Raw genomic sequence first — 24,837 nt, forward strand, 5'->3', positions numbered from 1 at the left:
GAGGCCAACTCAGTTAACCCAGGGTTGCATCTGGCTCTAGATGCCTGGCTTCTTGTGCAGGGCTGGAGGAGTTCTTGTCCTCTGAAGCCAAAGGGCAAGTGGGATGTGGGTGGGGGGGCTCCTTGGCAATCCTGGCCATGGGACGTAGCTGTGCCCCAGAGCAATCGTGTTCTTATGGGAGAAGAAGACCCTTCCTTTCTTCCTTTCTTCCTTTCTTCCTTTCTTCCTTTCTTCCTTTCTTTCTTCCTTCCTTCCTTCCTTCCTTCCTTGTGTCAGTCTGGACATTGTCTTGCCCCTCTTCCCCCTAAATAATAAACCTATTTACCTCTTTCCTTTCTCCCTGGTATATTCTGTGTTTTAATGGAATTTCAGTTGCCATTAATCACATCCAATCAATCAGTCAAAACTTAAGACATTGAGAAATTTGACCATTGAAAAATGTTTGGTTTTGTTTGTTTGTTTGGGGGAAAGTGGGTTTTGTTTGTTTTGGTTTGTTTTTGGTTTTGTTGTGAGTTTGTGAGGGGGTTTTGTGGTTTTTTGTGGGTTTTTTCCTTGGTTTTGGGGGTTTTTTTGGTTGCTTGTTGTTGTTGTTGTTGTTGCTCAAAACAAACAACTGCTTCCAAACACCCAAACACAAGCTCTGAACCAGATGCCCCCAGTGGTACCACGTAAGGCAGTACCAACTCAAAAGGTTATTGTAGAGGAATTATCACAGAGCCATGAGCAGCTGGGGGAGAACAGCTATTGACAGTCAATCTCTGATCTGGTGAATCTGAAACATGTGAGCTAAAGTGAAAAGACTCTGTTCCAGCACAGCGTCTCACTTTTGGCCTTGCTGCTAATCACACTCGCAGCCTCTCTCATTGGCTCTCAGAGAGCTGTGGGGTTTGAGCATTTTCTTGTTTGCAAAAGGTTTTGGGCATTCTTGATGCCCTCAGGACACCAAGGTGTTGGCAGCCTCTTGCTGTTGCTGGCAAGTCTTCAGCTGTGTTTAAATCCAAAGGGTAACCTGTATTTCCAGGATGCGTTGCCACCGTGCTTGGATACAAATGCCTCAAGTGTGAGACCCTCAGGGAGGACACAACTCTGGGGATATATAAGGGCCACTCTCAAGCAACTCTACACCAGGTCCATGAAAGAATTGACAGAAAGGGGCAGAGTAGAAGCCAATGGTACCCAGAAAACTGTTGCAATGCCTATGGGAGCCAGGAAAGCTGTGTACAGCCATCAGGATTTCCCTACCTTATGTCCAGACTAAACCTGCACCTACTGTCTTGTCTTGGATAACTCTGAATTTCTGGATCCTAGAAGTTGTCTGTAAAGTTCCTGTTCTCAGGGCCACTTCCCAGCTTGTGCAAATGGTATCAGGTGGATAGATTGTCTTCTTTCACCTCAGTACTGTGTCTGCCTGTCTCTTTCCATCCGGGAGTGCTCCGTTACTGCTTCTCTGTTGATTTTTTCTTCTATTTACCTGCTTCATCTTACTACAATCAATTTATAACACTTCTTACATTCATGTGTATTAGCTCATTATTTCCCTTTAAGATGATTATCCTCCCTCATTGTGACGTTAATGCATCTTTTCCCATCCTTCTCTTAAGCATTGTCTCCAGAGATATCTTTGCAACAAGACGTGTTTTCCATGGAAAGCATTCCAGGGCACATGGACATTGCTCCGTACAGAGATGTGAGCTTGCCTTCCCTCCTGCAGTTCAAAGTTTGAAAGAGCAAAAGTCAGTGTTCTCTCATTGGTTGTCTGCCTTGACTGCCTGCTCTCTGCCAGTGTGGCGTCCCTCCTGTCACGCTGACCTGCTGGATTTTCCACTCACTTCTTGACAGTTTTCCAGAGGAGATGAGTCTGAAAAGATGTACTACTAGTGCTTGAAATGCAAGGAGAACTCTAGCAATGTGGCAATGCCCTGAAGGGATTAAGGAAGGAGGAACACTTTGGAGATCAAGTTAGAGGGAATTAAGAAAGTACCAGTGGAGAGGACATGAGGTTTCTGTCTCATAGCACTCAGGGCAAGAAAGTTCTCCAAAATGGAATTACTCAAAGTTCTAGTGCACTTATAAACTGAGCACTGCCTCTCACCTCTGAGGTGTGCATATTCAGGCCCTGCCAGTCTCACCACACTGCCTGATTTCTGCCTTTCCAACAGTACTGCCAAAGTCAGAGAACAACACACTTCCCAAGTGTTTGTCAGTGGGACAAAGCAAATTTGCTTCAATAAAGCCTGAACACACCAAAATATTTTTCCTTGGCAATGCCATATTTGCCATGTGGTATGTGCCATTCTCTTTCTTTCATCTTCCCTGCCCTGGCACACCAGAGTCTAAAAATACCACATTCTCAGCTGCCAAAGCAGTTAAATCTCTGTGCATGTTTCTTCTGTTTCCTTTACCCATCCCTTTTGTTTTCCTTCTGGATTCTCTCTCTCTTGTGTTCATTCTGTATTTCTTTTAGCTAAGTTCAAACGTCTCAAAAATCCCTGCATAGGATATGCTTTTAGTAGATTCTTCTCTTTTTTTTTCCTTTGTAACTTACACTGCTCTGTTCTCCTCGATGACAAAGCAGCACAGGCAGGACCCAGCTCCAGGGCTGCCTGCCTGTGCCATGATTCAGCAGGTTGTAAAAGGAAGGAATATTTTCTTTTTTGGGAAAGGGTGGGAGAGAAACGGGAAGCACGCGTGTGTGTGTGTGTGTGTGTATGTATATTTGACTTCCTGGTGCTTCTGTGAGGAGTATTGTGCTGTCCTGCAGTCATATTGGAGTTAATAAGCTGTTTCAAAAGAAAGGCTTGAAAGATATTTGGTGGAAAAATGGGTTTGCCTAGATTGAGAAGGGCACTTTCTAAAATATACTGCTTTGTTACTCTTTGAAGTATTTTCCCATAGTGTTTTTAGATTCTTCTTTAAGCATTTGATATCTCCTGTGCTGCCTCTGTTTCCCTGCCTGTCTGCATCTTCTGCTCAGTCTGGGTATAGCTCAACAGAGCAGTTTAGGAGCCAGCTTGGTGTCTTTCTGGAAAAATGTGTTTGATTCCAAACTTTGGTGCAAGCAGGGATTTGCTGATTTCATTTATGCTGAGCCTTATTTCTGAATGCTGGGGCCCTGCTTGCTTTGTCCTAACACGGTGGAATTTTCTCTGTGGGAAAACTTATACTGCTGACTCATTGCATCAACTCAAAACAGATTTATGTTTACAAAGGAGAAAAACCCCCACCCTTTTCTTTCTTACTTTTCCCTAGTAATATTGGATTTGTTATTCCTACAGAATACCTCCTATCTTCTGGAACAGGCTGCAGCCCACAGACCACACAGGAGCTCGGTTTCAACTGGGTGGTTCGGACACAGCTTTCTACTGAACTGTTCTCAGCTGGTGCAGCTCAGAGGCAACCCAAAGGTGCTGTAACTTCCAGGGTACCAGGAGCCTGTTTTCCTCACCGTGGGGCCATGTTCCCTGTCCTCCTACATGGCTGTGTGTGCAGCAGGACACAGAGACTCCTCGAGTTTAATCTTGACCTTGTTCATGTGGTCCCATCAACACTGGCCTAGCAGCTACACATATTTCTGTATTTCCCTGTGCTTCTTTACTGATTCAATGTACAAACGTTCAACATTTACACAGTATTTCACCTCTACTAAACTACGTTACTTTCATTTTCAAAACACAGCACAGGTTAAAGGTTCCGGAATTGCACAAGGCCTTTGGGCAAGCAGCTGCTGAGCAGCACTGCCATGTTCTGAACACACTGCAGCCTATGTCACTGTTCACTATTTTACTAAACCCTCGGCTTGAAAGCGAGGTTAAAAAACCACCGGATATATTGAATTTTCTGAATAGGCAAGAAAACCTGAACACCATTTCTAAGGAACGAGGAGATATAAAGACGCCTTTGCTGTTTCACACAACGGTGTTTTATGAGGCAGCGGGTGAGGGGCGTGAGGGGTTGGGGGGGGGGGGGGCGGGAGGCGGTGGCCCCGCCCCCTGCCGCCCCTTACCGCCCCCTACCGCCCGCAACGCCCTTTCAGCCTCCGCAGCGCCCCTGGACCGAGACCTGTTGGGACCCCGCCCACATCCCAACGGCCTGCCCTCGACCACCCAATCAACCGGCACTTCCTGCACCCCCGCCAACCAATGACAACGCTCCACGAAGGGCAGCGCCGTTGGGGGCGTGTTTAGAGGCGGCCCGGCTGTTGAGCGGCGGCGATTTTAGCCAGTCAGAGTGCCAGATCGGAGGCTGGGCGGGCGGACCGGCGCGCTGTCCGCCAATAGGAGAGGACGAACGCCGTGAGGCGGGGGTGGGGCTGGCGCGCGGCAGATAGGCGGGCGGCGGCGGCGGGCGCGCGGGCACGTGACGGAGGTGAGGGGAGCCCGGCGGCGCTGGCCGGGGCGGCGGAGGGTGAGTGTGTCCGTGCGTCCCTCGGCGCCCTCCCTCCGCAGCCGCTGCGGCTCCGGGATCATCGGGGCGGGGGGAGCGGGGAACGGACCTGCCCGCGGCGTGAGGCGGTGGGGGAGCCGGGCCTGTCGTGGGGCGTGCGGCGGGTCGCCGCTGGGCCCCGGGGGGTGGGCGGCCCCATCCCGGCGGTGGGAGGAGGCGGGGAGCCCCGCAGTCAGGGCGGGAGGGTCGGCCCGGGAAGGGCCCTGCGGCCGGGGGCGGGCGCGGGGCTGCGGCGGCGCCGGGTCGCGCCCGACACCCGCAGGGCTCGGAGCGGCCTGGGGGGAGCGGCGGCTCTTCTGGCAAGTTCTGTGAGCGCCGCTCTGTTGCCAGGGCCGCGGGGTGGAACCGGGACGGAGGCGAGGGTCGGACGTAGACGTGGGTAGCGCGTGGTTTAGGCTTTATCTGGCTACGCGTGCCAGTGTCGGAAATAATCTTGAACGTGCTGCCCGTGAAGCCTCGCAAAGGGAGAGCAGGAGGTGGGTGCGGAGCATGGCGTGGGCCTGGCTGGGGCTGCGCGAGGGGAAGGAGAAGCTTGTGCAAAGGGGGAGCTCAGGGCGCGGAGCTGGAGGCCCAACAGGTGAAGTGCAGGCAAAGAATTTGCAGCAGGAATTTAATCTGAGAATTTAAAGGAATTTGAATGTCTGCTTTGATTTTTGACCCCCAAATTCGTTCGCATTTGGTGTCTTTAAAATAGCGTATATATGGCATTTCTCATTTCTGGCTGAGGATTGTATTGTGTGCCTTTGAAAGAAAAAAAACTCGCTTTGAATTAAAGCGTGTGCAGCACATTGCTTTCTTATCTGTACTTATTCTAAAGTGTGAACTTTCACATGCAGATTTTGTGGTTCAGGACTTTCTAGGCTGCAGAAAGAGAAATGCTGCAGGTGTTTTGGCTGTGAAGGGAAACAGACGTATTAATGGTAGTAGTAATGGGAAAGACCGTTGTTATGGTCAGTGATATGTCAGTGTGATATGGTCATATGATCAGTGTTAGCATAATTAATGCTGCAGAGCTTCTGCAAATCATCGTGGAGAACTCTTTCTGGAACTTATTTAGAGTATGTTAGATGTCTTTAAACTGGTCTCTAGGCATGTAGTGAATGTGTTTCTAAAGGTAGTATGTTTATTTAATGTCGTCAAGTAAGCACAGTTAACACATGGGTTTTATGGGACAGTTTTGCACGTTGTGGTTTTGGTTGTTGCTAAAGTACTGCAAAGAGATAGCAGAACTATAATAATGTATGAGCTAATGCAGATAAAATAATGGTTAAATATAGGCTGGTATATGTATTACTCTAGGTTCACTCTAAGGTACCTGACTTCAAACACCACCTTATTGTTAATTTGGCTGTATTTGATGGGCTTATGCAAAACACTTAATAAAATTAATAAATTCTCTTAATTAATAAAATTAGGGAAAGGTCTGAATAAAACTTTGTTTGTATTAACTGTTAGTATTTCTAGTTTGAAAAAACATCATTATAAAGAGAATACTTATACAGGTTACAGGTGGCATCACAAGCTGTATGATATGTAAACTGTTTTTTGGGATCAACTGCCTGCCTAGGAAGGGAGTCTAGTGTAAAATAGTAAGAAAGTTTTCAACTTCCATCAGATTACCCTCTCATTTGGTGTGCTGTAGCGCTTTCCCCCTGAGTAAATGAATAAATCCTTTACAGAGAATACACTGAGACTTGTACTTAGCTCTGCCTTTTACTTCCTTTTCTGGCCTTTGATTTTCTGCCTCTGGTAGTAATCATGGTGGCAGCCTGTTCTTGCTGGAATCAGTTCTGTAGCAGGGCAAACTTGAATTGATTTTTAAGTGTGATGGTCTCAAAGATCTTGGGGTCCCTCCAGATCTGCCCCCACCTAATATAATTTTCCTAGCAGCCCATCTGTTTTATGAGGTCAAAAAGCCTCACGGCTCTGACTTTACCCTCCAAGGACTCCCAGTTCTGCAGGAAGGATATCTGTGCTGACAAACAGTATCTGCTTTTTGCTTCTGTACTGTATCTGCACTGTTGTTGCACATTATTTTTAGAAACTGGCATATTTGAAATGCCTATTAAAAGCAAGCTTTTTTTTGCTTTCCCTTTTCACACCTAATCCCTTGCCTGGTTTGTGCTCTCTACAACCCAAACAGGAGGCAGCTTTTTCTATGGGTCTGTCCAGGAGAGGTTTGGCTGATCCTTTCCTGGTGATTTCTTCCTCATGTAGAAGTGTATCCCAACCACCCCTTAAAAAAGGGTGTAGGAGGATAAACCACCACCATGGAGAGTTCTTGCCTCTTTTCTCTTGTTAGTAAGGTGGTTTTCTTTAGCCTTGTCTGCTGTTCATTGAGTTATGATGTTAAAGGCAGAATCTTCACAGTGCTGGAGGTTGTCCAGCTGAAAAACAGTATTTCAGCGGAATAAGTGTCTGCATTATACGCGTTGTCGTATATACATGAACATCATTTTATTACATCCCATTTTGAGGGGTGCTGAAGCACTGTACTGATTGTTGAAATTAAAAGTATTTGGGCACACAGTTTTCAGCTTCACCATGATGTCCGTCCCCCAAGGCTGCCTAAAGACAGGTCAGGCAGGTGCAGGTGACAGACCTGCACTTGAAACTGTGACATTAAGCTGGCTCTGCTGCCAACAGCTTTATTTCCTCTATCCTTGGCTGCTTACTTTCACTGGTACTGCTACAACTCTTTTTGCTTTTGCTGCTGGGTTGGCCTGGGGTGTTGATTCAGAGTTAAAATAACATGGCAGAAGGACTTCGAGCCACCTTAAACTAGTGGCTGGTTCATCATGAGCCTGTGTAAACAGTTACCCTGGCACCGCAGAGGAGGCAGGATGTGGAGGGCAGAGGGATTGTGAGATGTAGAAGAGATTTCCTCTGCTCTTCGGTAGTTCTGGCTTTAGGAAATTAGTGCACTACCAAGTAGGGTAACTGAGCCTTTGCTCAAAACCCACAGAACTCTCATTTGAGAGGGAAAATGGATATCTGTGTCTCAGCCTTTCTGTTCTTGTCTCCTTGCATTTTTTGTGTTGTGATGAATCATCTTTATGTTTGACTTTATATTTTTCTTCCCTAATTCTTGCCTTGCATGAGGCGTTGTGCTTGTTTTCACTCTGTGTTTCTGCTGTGAATACCACACTGAAACCCAGTGTTTGAGACACAGCTAGTGGGTTTTGTTCTTCCTTTGCTTAAGCCGCTCAGCTGAGACTTCAGGTACTGCTGAAATAGAAACCATTGATGCTCATCCAGTAAAATTGCCTAGGTGTAGTTTGAAGTGACTTTTTTTCATAAGATCTCTTTGGTCTGACTGTTAATTATTTTTTAAAAAGAATAAGTAGTAAACCAGATATCCAGTAGCCATTCAAATGTAGTTATACATTCGGAAATATGCTGTATTAAGAAGTGCCTTGATGAACCACTGAAATAGATTAGTAACCAAGGAGATGATTAAACTGGTTTTGCAGGCTCTGTTTGACCTGACAGGGAAGTTACTAAACAGTATGTTCTGGAAGAACGGTAACAGAGGACTTGAAGATCCTCTCTGTGGGCAATTTCACTCTCTTCCAGGGGACAAGAATATGTTAGGGAGAATAGTGACAACTGTCTGTTGTATGAGTGTTTCCAGTGTTGTGCCAATAATTAAGAAAAACTTTCTCCTTTATGCCCAGAGAAAGGAGAATACTAAATAAAAATTAATCCTTAAAGATACATGACTTCCTTGAAAACCTTGAACTCCAAAGGTAGCAATCGCTTAGTCCTGCGTGTCAGGGGTGCTGCTTTTGGGGTAATGCCCTGATTCTGTTTTTGAATCAAAACCAATTTGGTTTTGATTTTTCTTTGTGAAAAAGTAAAGTCTGTAGTGCAGATGTTCTAGGAGTCTGTTTCCAGCACTCTGCTATAGATGCTATAAATACTGCGGTAAAATATTTCAGCCTTTTGACAATCAGATGAATAGTGCTTAAATGTCAGCTCTGAAGTTTTCTGGGGTAGAAGCTGGCCATGGGTGTGTGCAGAGAGAGCGTAAGTAATCTGTAGCACTGACAGCCTCAAACTTTGCAGTAGTTTTCTCTTCAATCTGAGTGGTGTGCCAGTGTCTGTGACTGAAGACCTTATTTTAAAAAAAGTACATGGAGTTGTTATCTCTGACTTGAGACGTTGTTATGGTGAAAGTGATGGTTGCACTGAAGTAGAATGGAGACGTCAGAAGCTCTCACCTATTATGAAAGTACTCCTTTGTTAATGGCTTTCAGCAATTGCATGATCAGAAATACACCAACCTTCAGAAATACTGCACAGTTTAACCTGAAGAAGAGAGGTGCAGGCAGAGTAAAAAATGGCTAAGGATGGTAATTGCTTGGAAATTGGACACTTGTTTAAGGGAGAAGTTTGATCATAATAGAGTAGGTGAGAATGTCTGAAGGTTAGACTCTTTCTGAGGTGACTAATTGAACAGCTGTAGTTGCCAGCAACTTAAAGTTCCACTGAAAAATTGACTTATGCCTGTTCTGCATTAAACCTGAGTTGCATCTCTCTCCCCCTCCCCTCCTCTTCTATTTAGGAATAACCTAATTTACTAGAGCATAATTGTGTTTATGTTGTGTCCCTAAGGATTGTGTAAAGTGAATTTGAAATTTTTCCTGTAGCAGTACATCCATAATGGATAGAAGTAGCTTTTTAAATATCGAAAATGTGTACTTCAATTAAATTGCTCTTCTGAGAACATGGTGCCTTTTTTCTATAATTTTGTCGGCTTTTTATACTGTTTCAGGTTAAGCAGAAGAAGGAGTTTGGCATGATAATTGGCAGTTGCAGAATAAAAAGCTACGAGCCTGTACTACATACCAGGTGTATGAATGGTTGCTTATGTTGAATTTGAGACTGATTTAATATGTAGGAAGTGTCCTAAACAGCTTTCTGCAGGGATATAAACTTGTGACAACTTCTTGCCAATGACTGTAAAGAGGTGAGGACATGAAACTGGATTAGCTTCTCTTCAGACTTTTTTAGCTTTCTTTTTTTGGTGGTGGGGGTGAAGCTTGCTTGGAAACTTGACCAGTAAATTTTTCCCTTGAGATGAGGTTCAGCAAGGCCTGAAATCCAGACAGAGCATTAAATGGTAAGTGTAGCAGGATAGGTACCTCTGCCTGTATCAGGAGCACAGATTTGCAGCAGCAGACTTCTGTCCCTGCTGTGTAGTCCCTGGCAGAATTGTCTGGTTTCACTAAGATGCTTTGACAGAATTTCTGAGGCCCCATGCCTTTGCCACTTGGGTGTGAGCATTTACCAAAGTCCATTTGCTGCTGGCAAATATTTTCGAAGGGTGGTAGTTGAGGTGGGATTGTGAAGTAGGTAATTATTACATATGGAGTCACTACTGGAAGGAAAGTTGTGGGGGATGATTTAATTCTTTCACTGAAACTTTCATGCTGGTTGGCTACTGGTGAGATTACTTAAAGGATTACTTGCATGCTAAACCATTAATACCCTTTGCACAAGGTTGGGAGGAGGGGTGCAGAAACGCCTTCCTTTTAGAAAAGGAAAGAATTGGCTCATTTTTAACCTTGGTATATTTTTAAGTTTACTTTGTCGTATCATTTTCCAAATCATGACATGCTCATTCTATCTACTTAGTATAATTTGAAAGCAGCTATAAAACTATATTATCTTCCTGAATTTGCCTCTTTTAAAAAAATACTTAGTGAGGCCCTATTGGTATGGTAAGAGAAAATGAAACCCTTTCCATGGAAAGGTGTTTTTGTGGCATCTCATCCATGGTTGCTTCAGTTACACAGGGCACATCCAGAGCCCTAAAGATCATTTTTTCAGATGAAGTTTCAGGCTCTTGTTTCTGTACTGCTTTTATGATGGTGGGGTATCAGTTTATTCAAAGAACACCTTATCTGTGCAAAAAGAATTTGCAGCTCCAAGGGTACTGATGTCTGTTTGACTGTTTTCAGTCCTTGGTTTTGTGTTCTGGCTCTCACACTAATATTAAGAGCTATGAGCTGTTTTGAGGTCTGAAACTGTTTTCAGTTTTGGCTGTACACTGTGCATTAAGCAAACAAGCTTTGCTCGTATATAACAGCCCTTGAAAGTTTTTGTCAGCTGTTCCTTCTGGAATGATTGTCCTTTTGGCTCAGAGGTGTTTGGGTGCAGTTGCCTGAACTGAGGGAGAAGGTCTGTGCACATAGATTTGGACCATAATCCTCAAGGCCATCACTATTGTTGGAAAACTGGCTGCAATTGCATGTTGCTGTAGTGACAAACTGGACATGGCCTCAGCTCATGTCTTTAAAACATGATTTTATTGTAGTGATAAAACTACAGTTATAAAGTTTAGAAATCCTCTCTGTCATTAGAAGTAAGTTAAAGAATAATCGAGGAATGGTAGGTCTAGTACACAGCATAGTTTTGGAATATTGGATAGTGCTGATAAGCCTTTGTGAATGTAAACTCTTTTAGTTGCCTAAACATGCTTTGGAAAGTTGGAAGTTTGTTTCCTAGCATGATCTTAAGCCCCTACAGGCACTGTTAACTCTGCTTGAGTTATGTTTGAAAGTCTGCAGGGCTACAGTGTGAGGTAGGAGTGTAAGGGAAGGAGGAGGGGATGTTTGGTTTTATACTTGTTTTCAAAAGAAATACAGTCTCAGTTACGCCTCTGGTTTTGGAAGGAAAATTTGGAGTGGGATTCAAAGGAGAAAAGATGAGCGAGGTGCAGGTTGTTGTTGTGAGGGTTTTGGGTAGGTAAAACTAAGAAGTGTTCTGCGAGTGTTGCCTTTGGTATAAACCTAAAGATGCAGTGATCTTGTAATTTTTCTAGGAGGAAAGTCAAATTGCAACCCATTTTACTTACAAGATATTTTAAGCTACAGCTTGCCAGTGTCCATCGTGTTTTAGGTGTGACAATGTGCTGAGCACCTTTTGAATTAGTTTAAGTGTGATATTTTAATTCTGTAAGGCTTCAACAGTTATCAGCTACTCTGGTCATCTTGTTAAATTAGAGATTGAAAGGAGGAAATTGAATCAAGTGACAGTTTCCAGGAGCTTCAACTGCTTATAGCCATCTGCCAGTAGTAACAATGACTGTTGGCAGTAATTCTACAATAAAACCCGGGGAAGAGGTTTGATGATTGAAAACACCAGAGCTCTGCATTTGAAAGGACAAAAAATATATTGAACCAGGAGATGAGGATTGATTACTCTGCAAAAATTACTGGTTTTGAATAAAATAGAAAATTTTATTTCAATTTCTGGACTGAATGGAAGCTTGAGTTCCTGCATGGTGTATTTAAAGTCCTTCATAAGCATGATATAGATTTTCTTTTTAGGCTTTTACAGCCACACGTTGTGGTGTCATGTATGTGTCTGCTGTCCTGCTTGCGGGCTGTAGCAGTGGAAGAGCAAAATTTTGACACTTCTACAGCATGATCTGCAGAACATGCACATGTGGTTCTCCACTCAGTTAATATCTGTTTGGTATTAAATACTTAGCTTTATGTTGTGTTCCTCCCCAGCTTTTAGAGCTGTCTCAGGCAGATGCAGTAAATAACAGAGCTGGAGAGATAAGTTTGCACTTCACCTGTTGCCTTGGATGCTCGGATTTGTACCGGGAGGCAGCATGTTGCTCTGTGTGCAGTGCTGGCTTCACCACTTTGCCTTGTCTTATTTATTCAGAACATGGAGCTGAAATGGCTACTGTGTGTGACCCTGCTAGCCCTTGGGATCCTTGCTGTCCAGGCACATGATATGGATGAAGAGAATGATGCTGATGATGTAGTTGATATTGAGGATGACTTGGATGATGGTATTGAGGAGGTAGAAGACTCAAAGTCTGAAACAAGCAGTCCTCCTCCAGCTCCAAAGGTTTGGCATAGAACTTCTTTAAACAATTGAATTACTGCTTGTGTTTTGGTTAATGTGAGTGTGATCAGTCTTTACTTTTGTAACCTTTAATATGTTGTAATGTTATTAAAGTCTTTACTTTCTTAACCTTTAATATGTTGTAATGTTATTAAAGATAGGGAGTAAGGCTTGGAATTAAGGTAGGCTGCTTTGTTCCTGTTCTCATGTCCCCTGTGTTCTTCCAGAAGACTTAGATCTGACCTTGATGTGAGTTAGATGTAACATGTTATGTATCGGGATTTAATACTAAAATTTCCAGCTAGATATATACTTGAGTTTTAGTTGCAGACAAGAGCACAACTTGGCACAAGCAGCAATATTTATGTAATTTCTGTGTTTATGCTTCAAGAATGTGCAGGTGAGCTGTATTTGAGTGTAGGAGGGAGTGTGAGCTTTACATGCCTGTATTTCTGTAGAATGAAGAATGTGTCTTGAAAGGTGCATAAATGCCCCCCTTTTCCAATAGGTTGCTTATAGGGCCCCTGTCCCAACTGGTGAAGTGCATTTTGCGGAATCTTTTGATAAAGGAACTCTGGATGGGTGAGTATAATCTGAAGGATGATTTGGTACAACAAATAATGTAAAATCTCGGTGAAAGGCAATGAAAACCCTCTCTGCAGAACTTGTGTTATTCCAAACTGAATCAAAGGGCTGCTGTTCTGTTGGGATTACAGTGCTGACTTCTTGAGACTAGCTGTTCAAATGCTGAGTTAGAACAGTATTTCCTTAAGTTGTAGCAATAAAGGGGAGGTGAGGCCATTGCATGTGGCTTTTTTACTTTCCTCAGGTGATGTGAGGATGGTAAGGTGATACTTCTGGGGTTTTTTACAGGAGTGAGGTACTTGCTCATGAGGCCATAGTCCTACCTTGGGGTGGGAAGTGGCAAACAGAACTTGGGAACAGAACTCCTCAGGGGATCAAGATGCTGGGGCGTAGTCATGAGACTGCAAAGGGCTGCCTTATCTTAAGGGCAGGATTTTTAGCGTGTGTGTTGTGGGGGGGAAATACGGTTTTCCAACCATTGGATGTCTGTCTTCTAGATGGATCCTTTCCAGAGCCAAGAAAGATGATACAGATGATGAGATTGCCAAATATGATGGTGAGTGCAACCCAGGTTTTGGGTGATAAATGTTTCTGATGTTGTTTGTCATGTATGAAAAGGAGATGCAAGTCTTTCTTTTCTGTTTCTCAGCTAAAATTATATTTGCTGAAGAAAATTGGAGGGATGTTTATATGCTGGCTAACAATAATGATGTAGTTCTGATTTAAGCAAAATAATCTGCTTGGAGATTTTAAAATAAATGAATGGTTGGTCAATTTCTTCCCCAGGTAAATGGGAAGTCCAAGAGATGAAGGAAACAAAGCTTCCAGGAGACAAAGGGCTTGTAATGGTAACCCGAGCCAAGCATCATGCAATTGCATCCAAACTTTATAAGCCATTTGTGTTTGATACCAAACCCCTTATTATACAGTAAGTAGAGAATAATTTGATGGTCTGTTGATTCCAGGGTGACATGATAGCAAGCTGAGGTTATTTCCATAACTGAGCTTTTGATGACTGGGGGTTAGATGATACAAGATGCTGTAACATATTATTATACTGTTTTGAGTAAGAGTAAAATAGTAACCCAGACTCCCAAAGTGGAGAGTTAGTAACAGCATGGGTCTTTCTGAAGCCTGAAAAAGGAAGAAGTCTCTGCAAACTAGACTTGGTAACCTGTCTTGTGGCTTCAGTTCACTTGATTTAATTGTAGTAACAAGGTCAGGCAACTGACTTTTGTACAGCTAATTGTGGAAGTCTTTGTCCTTTTGAACGAATGCTGGTTGTAAGTAGGTCAGTGCATTTTCTTGTACAGTAAACTGCCTCCTGTTTCTGAGGGGAAGTGGACAAAGAGGTAAAAGATGCATTTGTTTCCTCCTTCCTTAGTTCATTTGCCATGGAAGACAAACACCTTACATAGCTCTGGTCACAACTGTTTTAGAAGAATCTGCTTGCATGTGTGTTAGATGAGCAAGTCAGGGGAAAAGCATAATTCAGTCAGAACAGTTGAATTGTGCATTATTAGTGACATTATAAATTTTAAACAAAGAGTAAATTAACTTGTATTTGCACAGGGTAATGCATTGGTCACTTTGCTCTGCACTGTTCAGTTTTGGCTCAAAAAATACAAGGCTAAAAATAAAGCCCAGTGATCACCCACTCCAGCTGCTGGCATTGTGAGAGGATCAAGCATACTTAGCTTATTCCTGACAGAGATGCTTTGCCTTTTTCAGGCTCCTTGGCATCCCTAAATATACTGTTGTATGCTTATAACCCTAAAGGGGCTTCTCCTAAAATCCAATTGTTTTTGCTTTGTAGTCTTGCAAATTGACTTGTCTGTCTACTGTAGTAGTTGTGGGGAAAATAATTGGTTTGCCTCAATCCCTGTTGAAGTGTCATATATGGGAAAGCTCTTTCTTCCTCCTCTCTACTTCCAGGTCATTATCTTCTAGGCCAGCACTCAATTTCTTTAATCTTTTCTGTCAGGTTAATTCTTCTAAATCTTCAAATTTTTAACTGTTTCTCAGGCACTTGTGAGAACTATTTTCCTAGTTCTTATATCTTTATGACTGTATCTTTAATATTCACTGGCTCCGTGATTAAAGCAAACAACAACAAAACAGTGTTACTGTTAATTTGTACCGAAAAAATTGTAATTGTGTATTACAAAAATAAATTTTCCTCATGTATAACATGTGCTCTCCTCTCTTCTATCCAAAACTAAAATTAGGTATGAAGTAAACTTCCAAAATGGAATAGAGTGTGGTGGGGCCTATGTGAAATTGCTTTCAAAAACCCCTGAGTTGAACCTGGTGAGTAATGCTACTACTTTTGGGTATTAGCTGTGTAACAACTTGAAGTTTTTTCACTTTGCTTCTTTCTGAAGAAACCCTTTTAGTGAAGGCAGTGGGGCCTGATGGCCCAAGTACTTTGCACTCAGCATTTTCCCAGTGTTTTCAGTTGGAGAGGATAAGTACTGAAATGTGATGGCCCCTTGAGTGGAAACTGAAGTTCTCTAATAGCTGAGCAGTTGTAGACCTTTGCCAGACTCTGCAGTACTTCAGATTTTCCTGGGTTCTAGAAAAAAACAGGAGGTGCTTAGGAGAGTGGCCAGCTCCTAAGGCCTAAGAATTGCATTTTGTCCTCTCATTGAAGTGGTTTAGCCTGTTCAGACAAAGCTGAACTGCTGGGTAACCTTGCAGCCTGCGAGTATCTTTAGTATCTTGTACGGGTTTTCTTTAGCCATGTTTCTAGACTTTATAGGATGTACTTTTTAAGACGTGTTATCCATCCTTCTCCTTTCCTTCTGCAGTCTCATGGCAGTTGTATTATTAATACAATTTCCAGACTGTTAAAAAACTCCAGAACAACCACTAACACCAAGAACACAACTTGGCTACCTAATCAGTTTCATATGTGCATTGAATTTTCAGATAACATTAACAAGAACAAATAGACTTGTGAAGTTCAATGGTGATTACATCCAGTTACAACTTAGATAGAGGCAGTACCCCAGTTTATAAGTGTAGACTAAATGCAGCTTGGCTTCACTTAAAGTGCTGCTTATCACTTTCTGTGAAAGAAACTCAGTGGCCTTGCTAGTCTTTCATTATTGCCAGTAGCTCATACTTCGAATTGATAGCTTTTAAATTACTTTGTTGTAATGTAGAGATACACTTAAAGATTGTGGGTGTCACACTAATCTTTGAGGTAACACTTGAATAGCTGGTGTTTTCCGTGTGGAAAATAGAGCCTGAAGGTACAAAATGAAATAGCTGGAATAGTTCTCAGCACATTTTTTTCCCTGGAGGTTTATACGAAGAACATAAGCTTTAGTGTGGGGACTTCATGGGCTTGCTATCCAAGTTGCAGAATAGTTTTTAATGTGTTGGGAATTCTTATACCAGACAATGACTTAAGTTGTATTTCCAAATAATGGAATGAAGTATTGCATTGTTTTTAAAGGATCAGTTCCATGACAAAACTCCATATACAATAATGTTTGGGCCTGACAAATGTGGAGAGGACTATAAATTGCACTTCATCTTCCGGCACAAAAACCCAAAGACCGGCAAATACGAGGAGAAGCACGCAAAGCGTCCCGATGCAGATCTGAAGACTTACTTTACTGATAAGAAGACTCATCTTTATACGCTAGGTATGGTGACTGCTAACTATGTATATTAGTAATTACTACACTTTTTGCACCAAAAGCTCAAAGTGAGCCATATAAACAGGTGAATATTTGTGCCAGTGCAATAAAACTGAAAACCACTTTAAAGCTTCAAGTGCAAAAACTGATTGTCTATGGAAACGCTTATTTCATCCTCCCTGGAAGTCTTGATTCGTGTAAGAAAGGTCATGCGACTTGAACTTAATACTTAAAGGAGAACTAAATTTCAGGGCAGTTGTCAGTAACTTGAGCTAAGTATATTTGAAATAATTATCAGCATATGTAAACTGCCTGAATGCTGCCTCTGGGTAACGTGGGGTACACTAAGCTTTAGATGTAGAGACATCGTGGTTTCTTGTAGTTTTGTTTGGGTTTTTTTTCTGCTTTCATGTACCAGACAAACTCCGGAGTTCTTGAAATAGTGTCTGGTGTATTAGCTATGATCAAAATCTTTCAGGAAGCACTTAGGAGTGTCTCTAGCTTTTCCTACTACAGAGACACCAGTAGATAAAGAAGTGAGATTAAAATGCTGTTAGTCAGTAGTAGGAAGTCTTAGTCTGGAGTAGAATATGAGAATATACATTCTTACTACTGAAGCAATACTTACTGTGCCAAAGTCAACTTGTTGTGGTAACTGCTAAATCACTCTACAATCCTCTGTGCTTTTAACATATGTAGGACTTCTGCCAGGAGTCTGCCTTCTTACAGGGTGAAATGTGGTGCATCATAACTAGTTGCACTTTGGTGTAAGGAGAAAGGTTCTTAGCAGTTGTTGATGGGTAGGTGGTAGCTTGGGTTGTACAGTGGGGATGATTGATGCTTTAGGACTCATGCTTTGTATTGTACATGCAGTGACTACATTGACTTTCTTCCTTACAGTCTTGAATCCTGACAATAGTTTTGAGATACTGGTTGATCAAACAGTTGTCAACAGTGGGAATTTGCTAAATGATATGTCTCCTCCTGTGAATCCACCTCGAGAGATTGAGGACCCAAATGACCAGAAGCCTGAGGACTGGGATGAGAGACCAAAAATCCCAGACCCAGATGCTGTTAAACCAGATGACTGGTAAGGTGTTGGAAGGGTGAAATTGAGGGAGTCCTTAGCCTGATAATTTGGTCCTGATCAGAATGTCTTTCTCACATGACTTATGGAAGGTTTTGAGTCTCACCCTTGTAATCAAAACACTGTCAGTTTAGGCATCTTAACAGCACTTCAGTAGGCAAAGGCAGAAAGGTTCTACATCCTCTGGGAATTTCTGTTGAGAGCTCTTCTTCCTGCCTTGGCCACAGACAAAGATTGTACGGAAATACTTATTCTACCTGTTTCTTTCATCCTTGATGAGATCAAAAGATGAGCTGCAGAAGGTATAACGGAAGGATCTTTGTAGTTGTTTGTGTAATGTATAGATAAGGTAACTTAAAAACCTGACTCCCTAAATCAGAAACTGATCCTGCCTTTCTGGCTTTCTGCTTGTGCTTTGTAAATCGTAGACTCAGTTTCAAGCACAAATGTGTTTTTGCAGCTGCTGCTAAGAAATGGCATTTGCTGCAATATGCCCCTTATAGATTGGTTTAAAAAAAATCAGTAGAAGTACTTTGCAGGTGGCACTTTGACATCCCATGAGGTGCACGTGTTAGGATTGCAAGGCAATTCCTTTCTGAAATCACGGAGTGACCCTGACAGAAGGGAAGGTGGCTGACTGTCTAGGGCAGTGGACTTGTTCAGAGTCTGGAGAATCATGCCTTGGGCTTAAGAACTCTTACGTGTTGTGTATGTTAACATATGATGCTCTGCCCTCAAGGGATGAGGATGCTCCCGCAAAGATTGCGGATGAAAACGCTGTGAAACCAGAGGGCTGGCTGGATGATGAGCCAGAATATGTAGCAGACCCTGATGCTGAGAAACCTGAAGATTGGTAAGTTTGCTGCCTGTTGCAAATGGCAGCAAATATTTCATGACTTTGGTACTGATGTATGCAGTTCATTGTTGCTTGCTGACAAAGTTGCTGTTCAGGCTATTTTTCTTCAAAAGTAGAAGGCAGTGGTCTGAGGACTCGTGTCCTGCATTCAGCTCTGCATTTTTCAACTCTTCTTTGACTGTAAGCAGAACAGGGCAGGGATGTTCACCTTAAAGTAGAACCTACTTGAAAGGGACAGTGGGGGAAGCTGTGCTCAGAGACTGGATTTTGTTGATCATCTGTGCTTCCCAGTTAGTCTTTGAAATCCTTGTTCCTTTTACAGTATATTTATCTACAGACCTATGCTATACAAAGTTTCAGTATCTCTATTTAGTGGTAGGAATTTTGATTTTCCCAGAAATTGGACATTGTCTGAGCCTTATTCTGTATGAAGTCAAGGGGTGGACTTCAAAACTGATTTTGCTTTTTCAGGGATGAAGATATGGATGGTGAGTGGGAGGCACCTCAGATTGCGAATCCTAAATGTGAGGCAGCTCCTGGCTGTGGTACCTGGCAGCGCCCGATGATTGACAATCCAAACTACAAAGGCAAATGGAAGCCTCCTATGATTGATAATGTGAACTATCAGGTTGGTGTTTTCATTGCTTAAGCTGGCAGCCAATGCAGCATCTCTTACAGAAAGCAGAATGATTCAGATTCAGCAGATGTAATTAAAAATTCAAGTGCCGTCATGATTGTACTGTGTTTCAGTTAGACAGATTTGAAGTGCTTTCTTACCAGGCATCGCTTCATTGTATTGATTCCCAAAGACTGAGGAGTTGCACCAGTAGATGTTGTAATTAAGTGCAATGGATTGTTATATCTCTCCTTTCATAATGGGCTGAAAACTATAATTTGTCTTCTAGTAAATGAGGCTGCATGTCTTTTGTCTTTTCTAGGGTATATGGAAACCTAGAAAGATCCCGAACCCAGATTTTTTTGAAGACCTGGAGCCTTTCAAGATGACTCCTGTCAGTGCTGTGGGACTGGAGTTATGGTCCATGACATCTGACATCTTTTTTGACAACTTCATGATCTGTAGTGATAGAGCTGTGGCTGATGATTGGGCCAGTGATGGATGGGGACTGAAAAAGGCAGCTGATGGTGCTGCAGAGGTGAGAGAAGAAGGTTAAATTGTGTGCTGCTGAGTGGAACAGTAGAAGCATCTCTGCTGTTCTCTCTCACAGTCTTTGTCAATATGTACCTGTAAGTGCTAAGGCTGAGGGTTTTGCTAAACCAGGTCAGAGCCTCAATTCATGATTACAGTATGTTAATATAGGTAACTAAGAGTACTCACTGCACTCTTCTGAGTTTTTGCTCTGCTATTTGGACTGTATAGCCTAATTCTTAATTTGTAAGCTATGGGAAAAGTACCTGTGCAGATTACCTTGAATTTTTTTGAGGTCTGAAATACAATGTTTAAAGTTGCAAAAAGCCTATTTAAAAATTCTGTAGCTTAAACTTAACTGGTAAGCTTTGCTGTATGGAGTGGAATCTGACAGTTCTTTTGGTCTTACAGCCGGGTGTTGTGGGCCAGATGATGGCAGCCGCTGAAGAGCGTCCCTGGCTTTGGGTAGTCTACATCCTCACTGTGGCTTTGCCAGTGTTCCTTGTTATCCTTTTCTGCTGTTCTGGGAAGGTAATGCATTTCCTCTGATAGTTAGTCTCATGTTTAAAGGGTGGTTCAGTAAAATGTGTCTGAATGTCATAAATAACTTCCCGAGTTCGTCATTGCCTTTCAGAAACAGCCAAGTGCTGCAGAATACAAGAAGACTGATGCTCCTCAGCCTGATGTGGTGGATGATGAGAAAGAAGAAGAAAAAGATAAAGGGGAAAAAGAAGAGGAGGAGGAAGAGGAGGATGCAAATGAGGAAAAGCTCGGTAGGTAAACTAGATAACCTTGAATGATGTTCTCCGGGATAGAGTAAACCAGAAGGATTGATAGATATGGAATAAAGCCAATGGTGAACTCAAGTCAGGAAGGAGAATGATTATTTTTTTTTTTTTCTCTCTTTGAAGAGAAGCAGAAAAGTGATGCTGATCTAGGAAGTGCTAGTCAAGAGGAGGAAGAAGATGAAGAGGAAGAAGACAGGAAACATGCATCAGAGGTAAGAGTGCTTAGCAATCTCTGAAGGAAGCTTGTGCATTTTCTTTCATATGTTATGTAGAACAGGCAGTGTTAAAAGTTAACCTGGCTCATGTCAATGTCATGACCCTCCCTCCCAGTTCAGAACTTTGGAAAATTTAACCAACCTGAAGAATAGGAATTGCTCTGGCTGACTTCACCAGACTTGAGAACCCTGCTAAAAGCGCTGCTGAGAGCCTGCCTTGAGAGGGGAGTGGGACTGTTGGAAGGCATCTTCTTGAGGCAAAAGGTTTATTCAGCTTCTAGCGAAGTCAGGATGTGGCCTTAAGTGCTCCTCACTGACACAATGGCTGACTCAGAAATGGGTGGAGTGTTGCTTGAAGTTAAACGATTCTCCCAGCAGCAGAAGCTGTTGAGCACTCCCCCAACAAATGGTGTACATCCACTGTAAAAACAAAGAATTTGCCTGTTTGCCACAAAGTACTTTCAGCAGTAGGTCCTTTCAAAAACTAAATTCTAATGTGGAAGAGAAAGTGGATTCTTCATAGATTTTCTCAAAATGGTTATTAAGGGTTATATTAAGGTTTTGTTTTATTTTATTGATGTTTACACAAATTACTTTCTTGCAGGAGGAAGAAACTGTGAATAGATCACCCAGAAACAGAAAGCCAAGGAAAGATTGAAAAAAGTCATAAGAACTTGATCTGTGATTTCTTTTTTTTTGTTGTTGTTTTCAAATATGGTTCTGGGAGAGGACCTTGGACACCTTACATTGAAACTTGGACAAACCTCAAGATTTCACCATCCACAGGTTCCAGTCACACGATCCAATGTAATGGAGTGTCTAGCAGTAAAATATTTGCAATCATCCGTTCTAAAAAGAGCATCATTCCTGTAGAAAGAAAGCATTTAATATAATGGGCTGTGGATTTTGGAATGTAACATAACTAACCTTTTCATTTTTGGTTTTAAATATTCTTTTCTGTTCTTAAGTAGATTGGTAGAATTTTTCCGGACTCAAACCTTGGCTTAATTTAATATATTAATTAGTGAAATATAACAATGAATCTTGAAAGTGCTAGGTGATAAAAATGCAGTTTTATAACTAGTTTTTTTTTTTTTTTACAAATATGTAAATTCCTAAATGCACCAGTGTCTTTATACCCCTTAAAATTTGATAATTGTTTGAAGAAAAGTTGTCAAGGGGTTTGACAACACCCCTGCCCTCAAAAGAAAAGACAACTGGGGGAGATATATGGGGGAACCAGTAGTGAAATTCTAACCAATCAACTTCATTCTTTTGGGGGGAGGGGAAAGAGGAAGAAGGGATGGAAGGAAGGGGTTTAGGCAGTCTATAGAATATATGCATACTGTGCATGGCTAAAGCCCTGTTAAATGTTGACAAACGATCTAGGATTTGGAGTGGGTCATCTTAATGTGGCATTTAATCCTGCAGAGCTTGCAGACAACCAATTTTATTTGTTATTGAACTGTTTTCGTAAAGCTGAGGGTTGCTGGAGAGGTGTGGTTAGGCTACTTCCCCCTTTGCCCTCTGTTCAGCCACCGATGTTTTCCTCTCTGTGACGATACAGCTCTTCCTGAGAGCAGCTTTGCCTCAGTTGCTGAAGTGTCTCATGTTCAGCTCATTGTCAAACTCGATTTCATAGCTAGGCCTACTCCTTTCCAGGGTCCAACACTGAGTAAGACCGTGTCCCATATCCTCTCACTGTAGTCACTGTATGTCTGCTGTAGAAATGGGGGAGGTAGGCAGGTAGGCAAGTTGTACTGAGTATTTGTTAAGGAAACAAAAACCACAACCAAGATGTCAGTATTGTAGGTGGGGAAGGAGCATGTGGAATCTCTTAACTGGTATGTGAAACTGTTTTAAGTCCTTTTATCTGCTCTTCATGTAACAAATGCATTCTAAATTATATTGTGAATGTTAGGAAATTCCAATTCCAGCTGAATAAATTTTTTTAAAGTGTCAAGTCTACCATACTACACTGTTTCAAACACCTTTTTTTTTTGTTTTTGTGGAATGCAGGTGAGCACTACAAGAGCATTACCTCTGAGGGTGAGATGGATGTAATTCATTACACTGTACCAAATATGTTGGCGTTTGGATGTCTATATAGATAAACTTTTGCCTTTGTTTAGAATGAAATTAAATGTCCTGAAATTATTCTTCTTGCACTGAACTAAAACACTCCAGTGTTGTTTGGTCATATGATAGGTATAGTGTGTGGAATAATTCCCAGGGGTTATGGGGGGAAGAGTGTTCCAATTACCTTGCAAACAATCTAACAAATTACTAAAAGACTCTTGTTTTGGGTTTGGTTTGTTGGGGTTTTTTTTGGTTTTTTTTTTTTTTTTTTTTGGTTTTTTTTTTTTTTTTTTTTTGTAAAACACCTTTTGCTGCCTGTCCTTATGTTGTATCCCTTGGTTGTTGTGTTTGAAATATTAGTGATCACAAATGCATAGCAGGATTTCTTGATCTCTCTGCAGTGTACAAATAAACTATTGTAAGCAAGATACTGGAAGTAATTTCAGACTTCTGTTGGGAGCTATTGCATGTTTAGAATGCCTTTGCCTGTTGAACACCTGGTCAATACTGCTCCTTATTGCAAAAATAGCTTATACTCTGACATGGAAGATGTCATAGCTTAAGCATTGCTACTAGCTTGTTCTCAGGACTGTATTTTTATCAAGGAGCAGCAGCTATTTATGACTCTCAGTCCTTTGAGATGAAGTATGTGTAAATGGTTTCAATTCAGCTAATGTTTTGAGCACAACATAAAAATCTAATTAATTGAATGGTTTTTTATCTTAATATGCAAATTGCCTTAAACTCCCAAATAATTCCTGTGCATACATGTTCTTTCAAAGCATCAAAAGTGAACCTGAGATCTGCTATCAGCTTTTAAATAGCATCATATTAAAGCTAATTGTAAATCTACATTTGCTTCTGCTAAATCTCCTGAAAAAGTCTCCTGTCTGCATGTTATGGCTTTTTTTGATACCATAGTGTATGCTTTAAATAATCACTACAATAAATGAAGACTTTCCAAAATGGATAGACAACTCAAGTTACTTTTTATCTTGCTTTTTGGCTTGGGTACCTCAGTTTGACTTTAGAATTGCTCTTATTTTTAAAGTCTTGGAGGAAAAAATATAGCTACCTGCTTACCCTGAGTGCATAAAGCATAGCTGTGTTTTTTAGAGTAGTGAAGCTCCACCTGGCTGTAACCTGTGAACTGTGTTTGGGACTGTTACAGATCCTTGAAAGTGTATTTGGGCCTTTTGCGTATGTGCAGCCAAAGGGTGGCAGCTCTTGAAAAGGATGCTGAGCTTGATGTGCTGTGTGACAAGGGCTTGGGGGGAGGTGTTAGGCTGACAGAGTCAATCCAAACAAAACCCGTGGGATCTGACACACAAGGCAGGCGTGCTGAGAGCAGCTTTGCTCCTCCTGGAGCCAGTGGTTGGTAGGGGCAGTTGATAGGTCAGGGTGCATCTAACCCACTAACCCCTTGCAGCAGTGTCCCTGGATGTGATCTACCCTCGCTGCCCCCTGCTCGGTGCTGAATTGATGCAGCTTGAGGCTGTGACCTCTCCAGTGTATTACAAACGTCTGCTTTTAAGATCGCCTCCTGGGCCTTGGGAGGGTTTCTTGCAAGTCCTGACTACTTCTACGTGTCCATGGTTTTCTCTTGCTCTTTTCTTACTCCTCCCTCAAAAACTCAGCTCCTCCACTGAGGCTGTGGGTACAGACGTGGGGCTTGTGACTGCTCTGCTTCTCCCAAACTGATGGTTAATACCCTTCTTGCCTCATGGCTTGTAAAAGTGGTTTTTGGTTGACTGGGTTTTTATTTCGGTTTTTTTTTAGTGTTGCTGGACACAACTACTGTGATTTCATGTCCATTTCCAACAGGTACTTGTAGAAGCAACTTGAAAAAAAAATGTAAAAACTAATCAATAAAGAAACTTAAATCTGTTTGGCTTTCCTTGTCTAATTAGCAAAGCTGGATCACTCCTCATCAGGGTGCGGTGAGCCATTCCTCTCGCAGTTTTTTGCCAGTCCAGAGCCAGGTACGCTGGCGCTTGTGCCGGGCAGAGCGGTGCCCGGGACACGGGGCCGAGCCGCGCCGCGCTCCCCGATCGATCCAGCGCCCGGGGCGCCCCTGCTGCCCGCCGCTCCCTGTCAATCACACGCGGCTCCGCCCAC

General features: G+C 42.3%; 1 protein-coding gene across 1 annotated transcript; it reads left to right on the plus strand.

Moving 5' to 3' along the window:
* The first annotated feature begins 4,324 nt into the window (after positions 1 to 4,324).
* CANX (calnexin) lies at positions 4,325 to 24,606 on the plus strand. The gene is made up of 15 exons (XM_066197504.1): positions 4,325 to 4,404; positions 12,127 to 12,315; positions 12,821 to 12,894; positions 13,395 to 13,453; positions 13,684 to 13,825; positions 15,126 to 15,207; positions 16,361 to 16,553; positions 17,448 to 17,637; positions 18,374 to 18,487; positions 18,962 to 19,118; positions 19,429 to 19,644; positions 20,049 to 20,168; positions 20,272 to 20,410; positions 20,549 to 20,637; positions 21,245 to 24,606. Exons 2-15 carry the CDS (start codon positions 12,130 to 12,132, stop codon positions 21,296 to 21,298), a joined length of 1,815 nt encoding a protein of 604 aa, XP_066053601.1. The 5' UTR covers positions 4,325 to 4,404; positions 12,127 to 12,129; the 3' UTR covers positions 21,299 to 24,606.
* The last annotated feature ends 231 nt before the right edge of the window (positions 24,607 to 24,837 follow it).

This window comes from Chamaea fasciata, unplaced genomic scaffold (genome assembly GCF_029207755.1).
Source record: "Chamaea fasciata isolate MVZ Bird 193981 ecotype frontalis unplaced genomic scaffold, bChaFas1.0.hap1 SCAF_15, whole genome shotgun sequence".
Taxonomy (NCBI): Eukaryota; Metazoa; Chordata; class Aves; order Passeriformes; family Sylviidae; genus Chamaea; species Chamaea fasciata.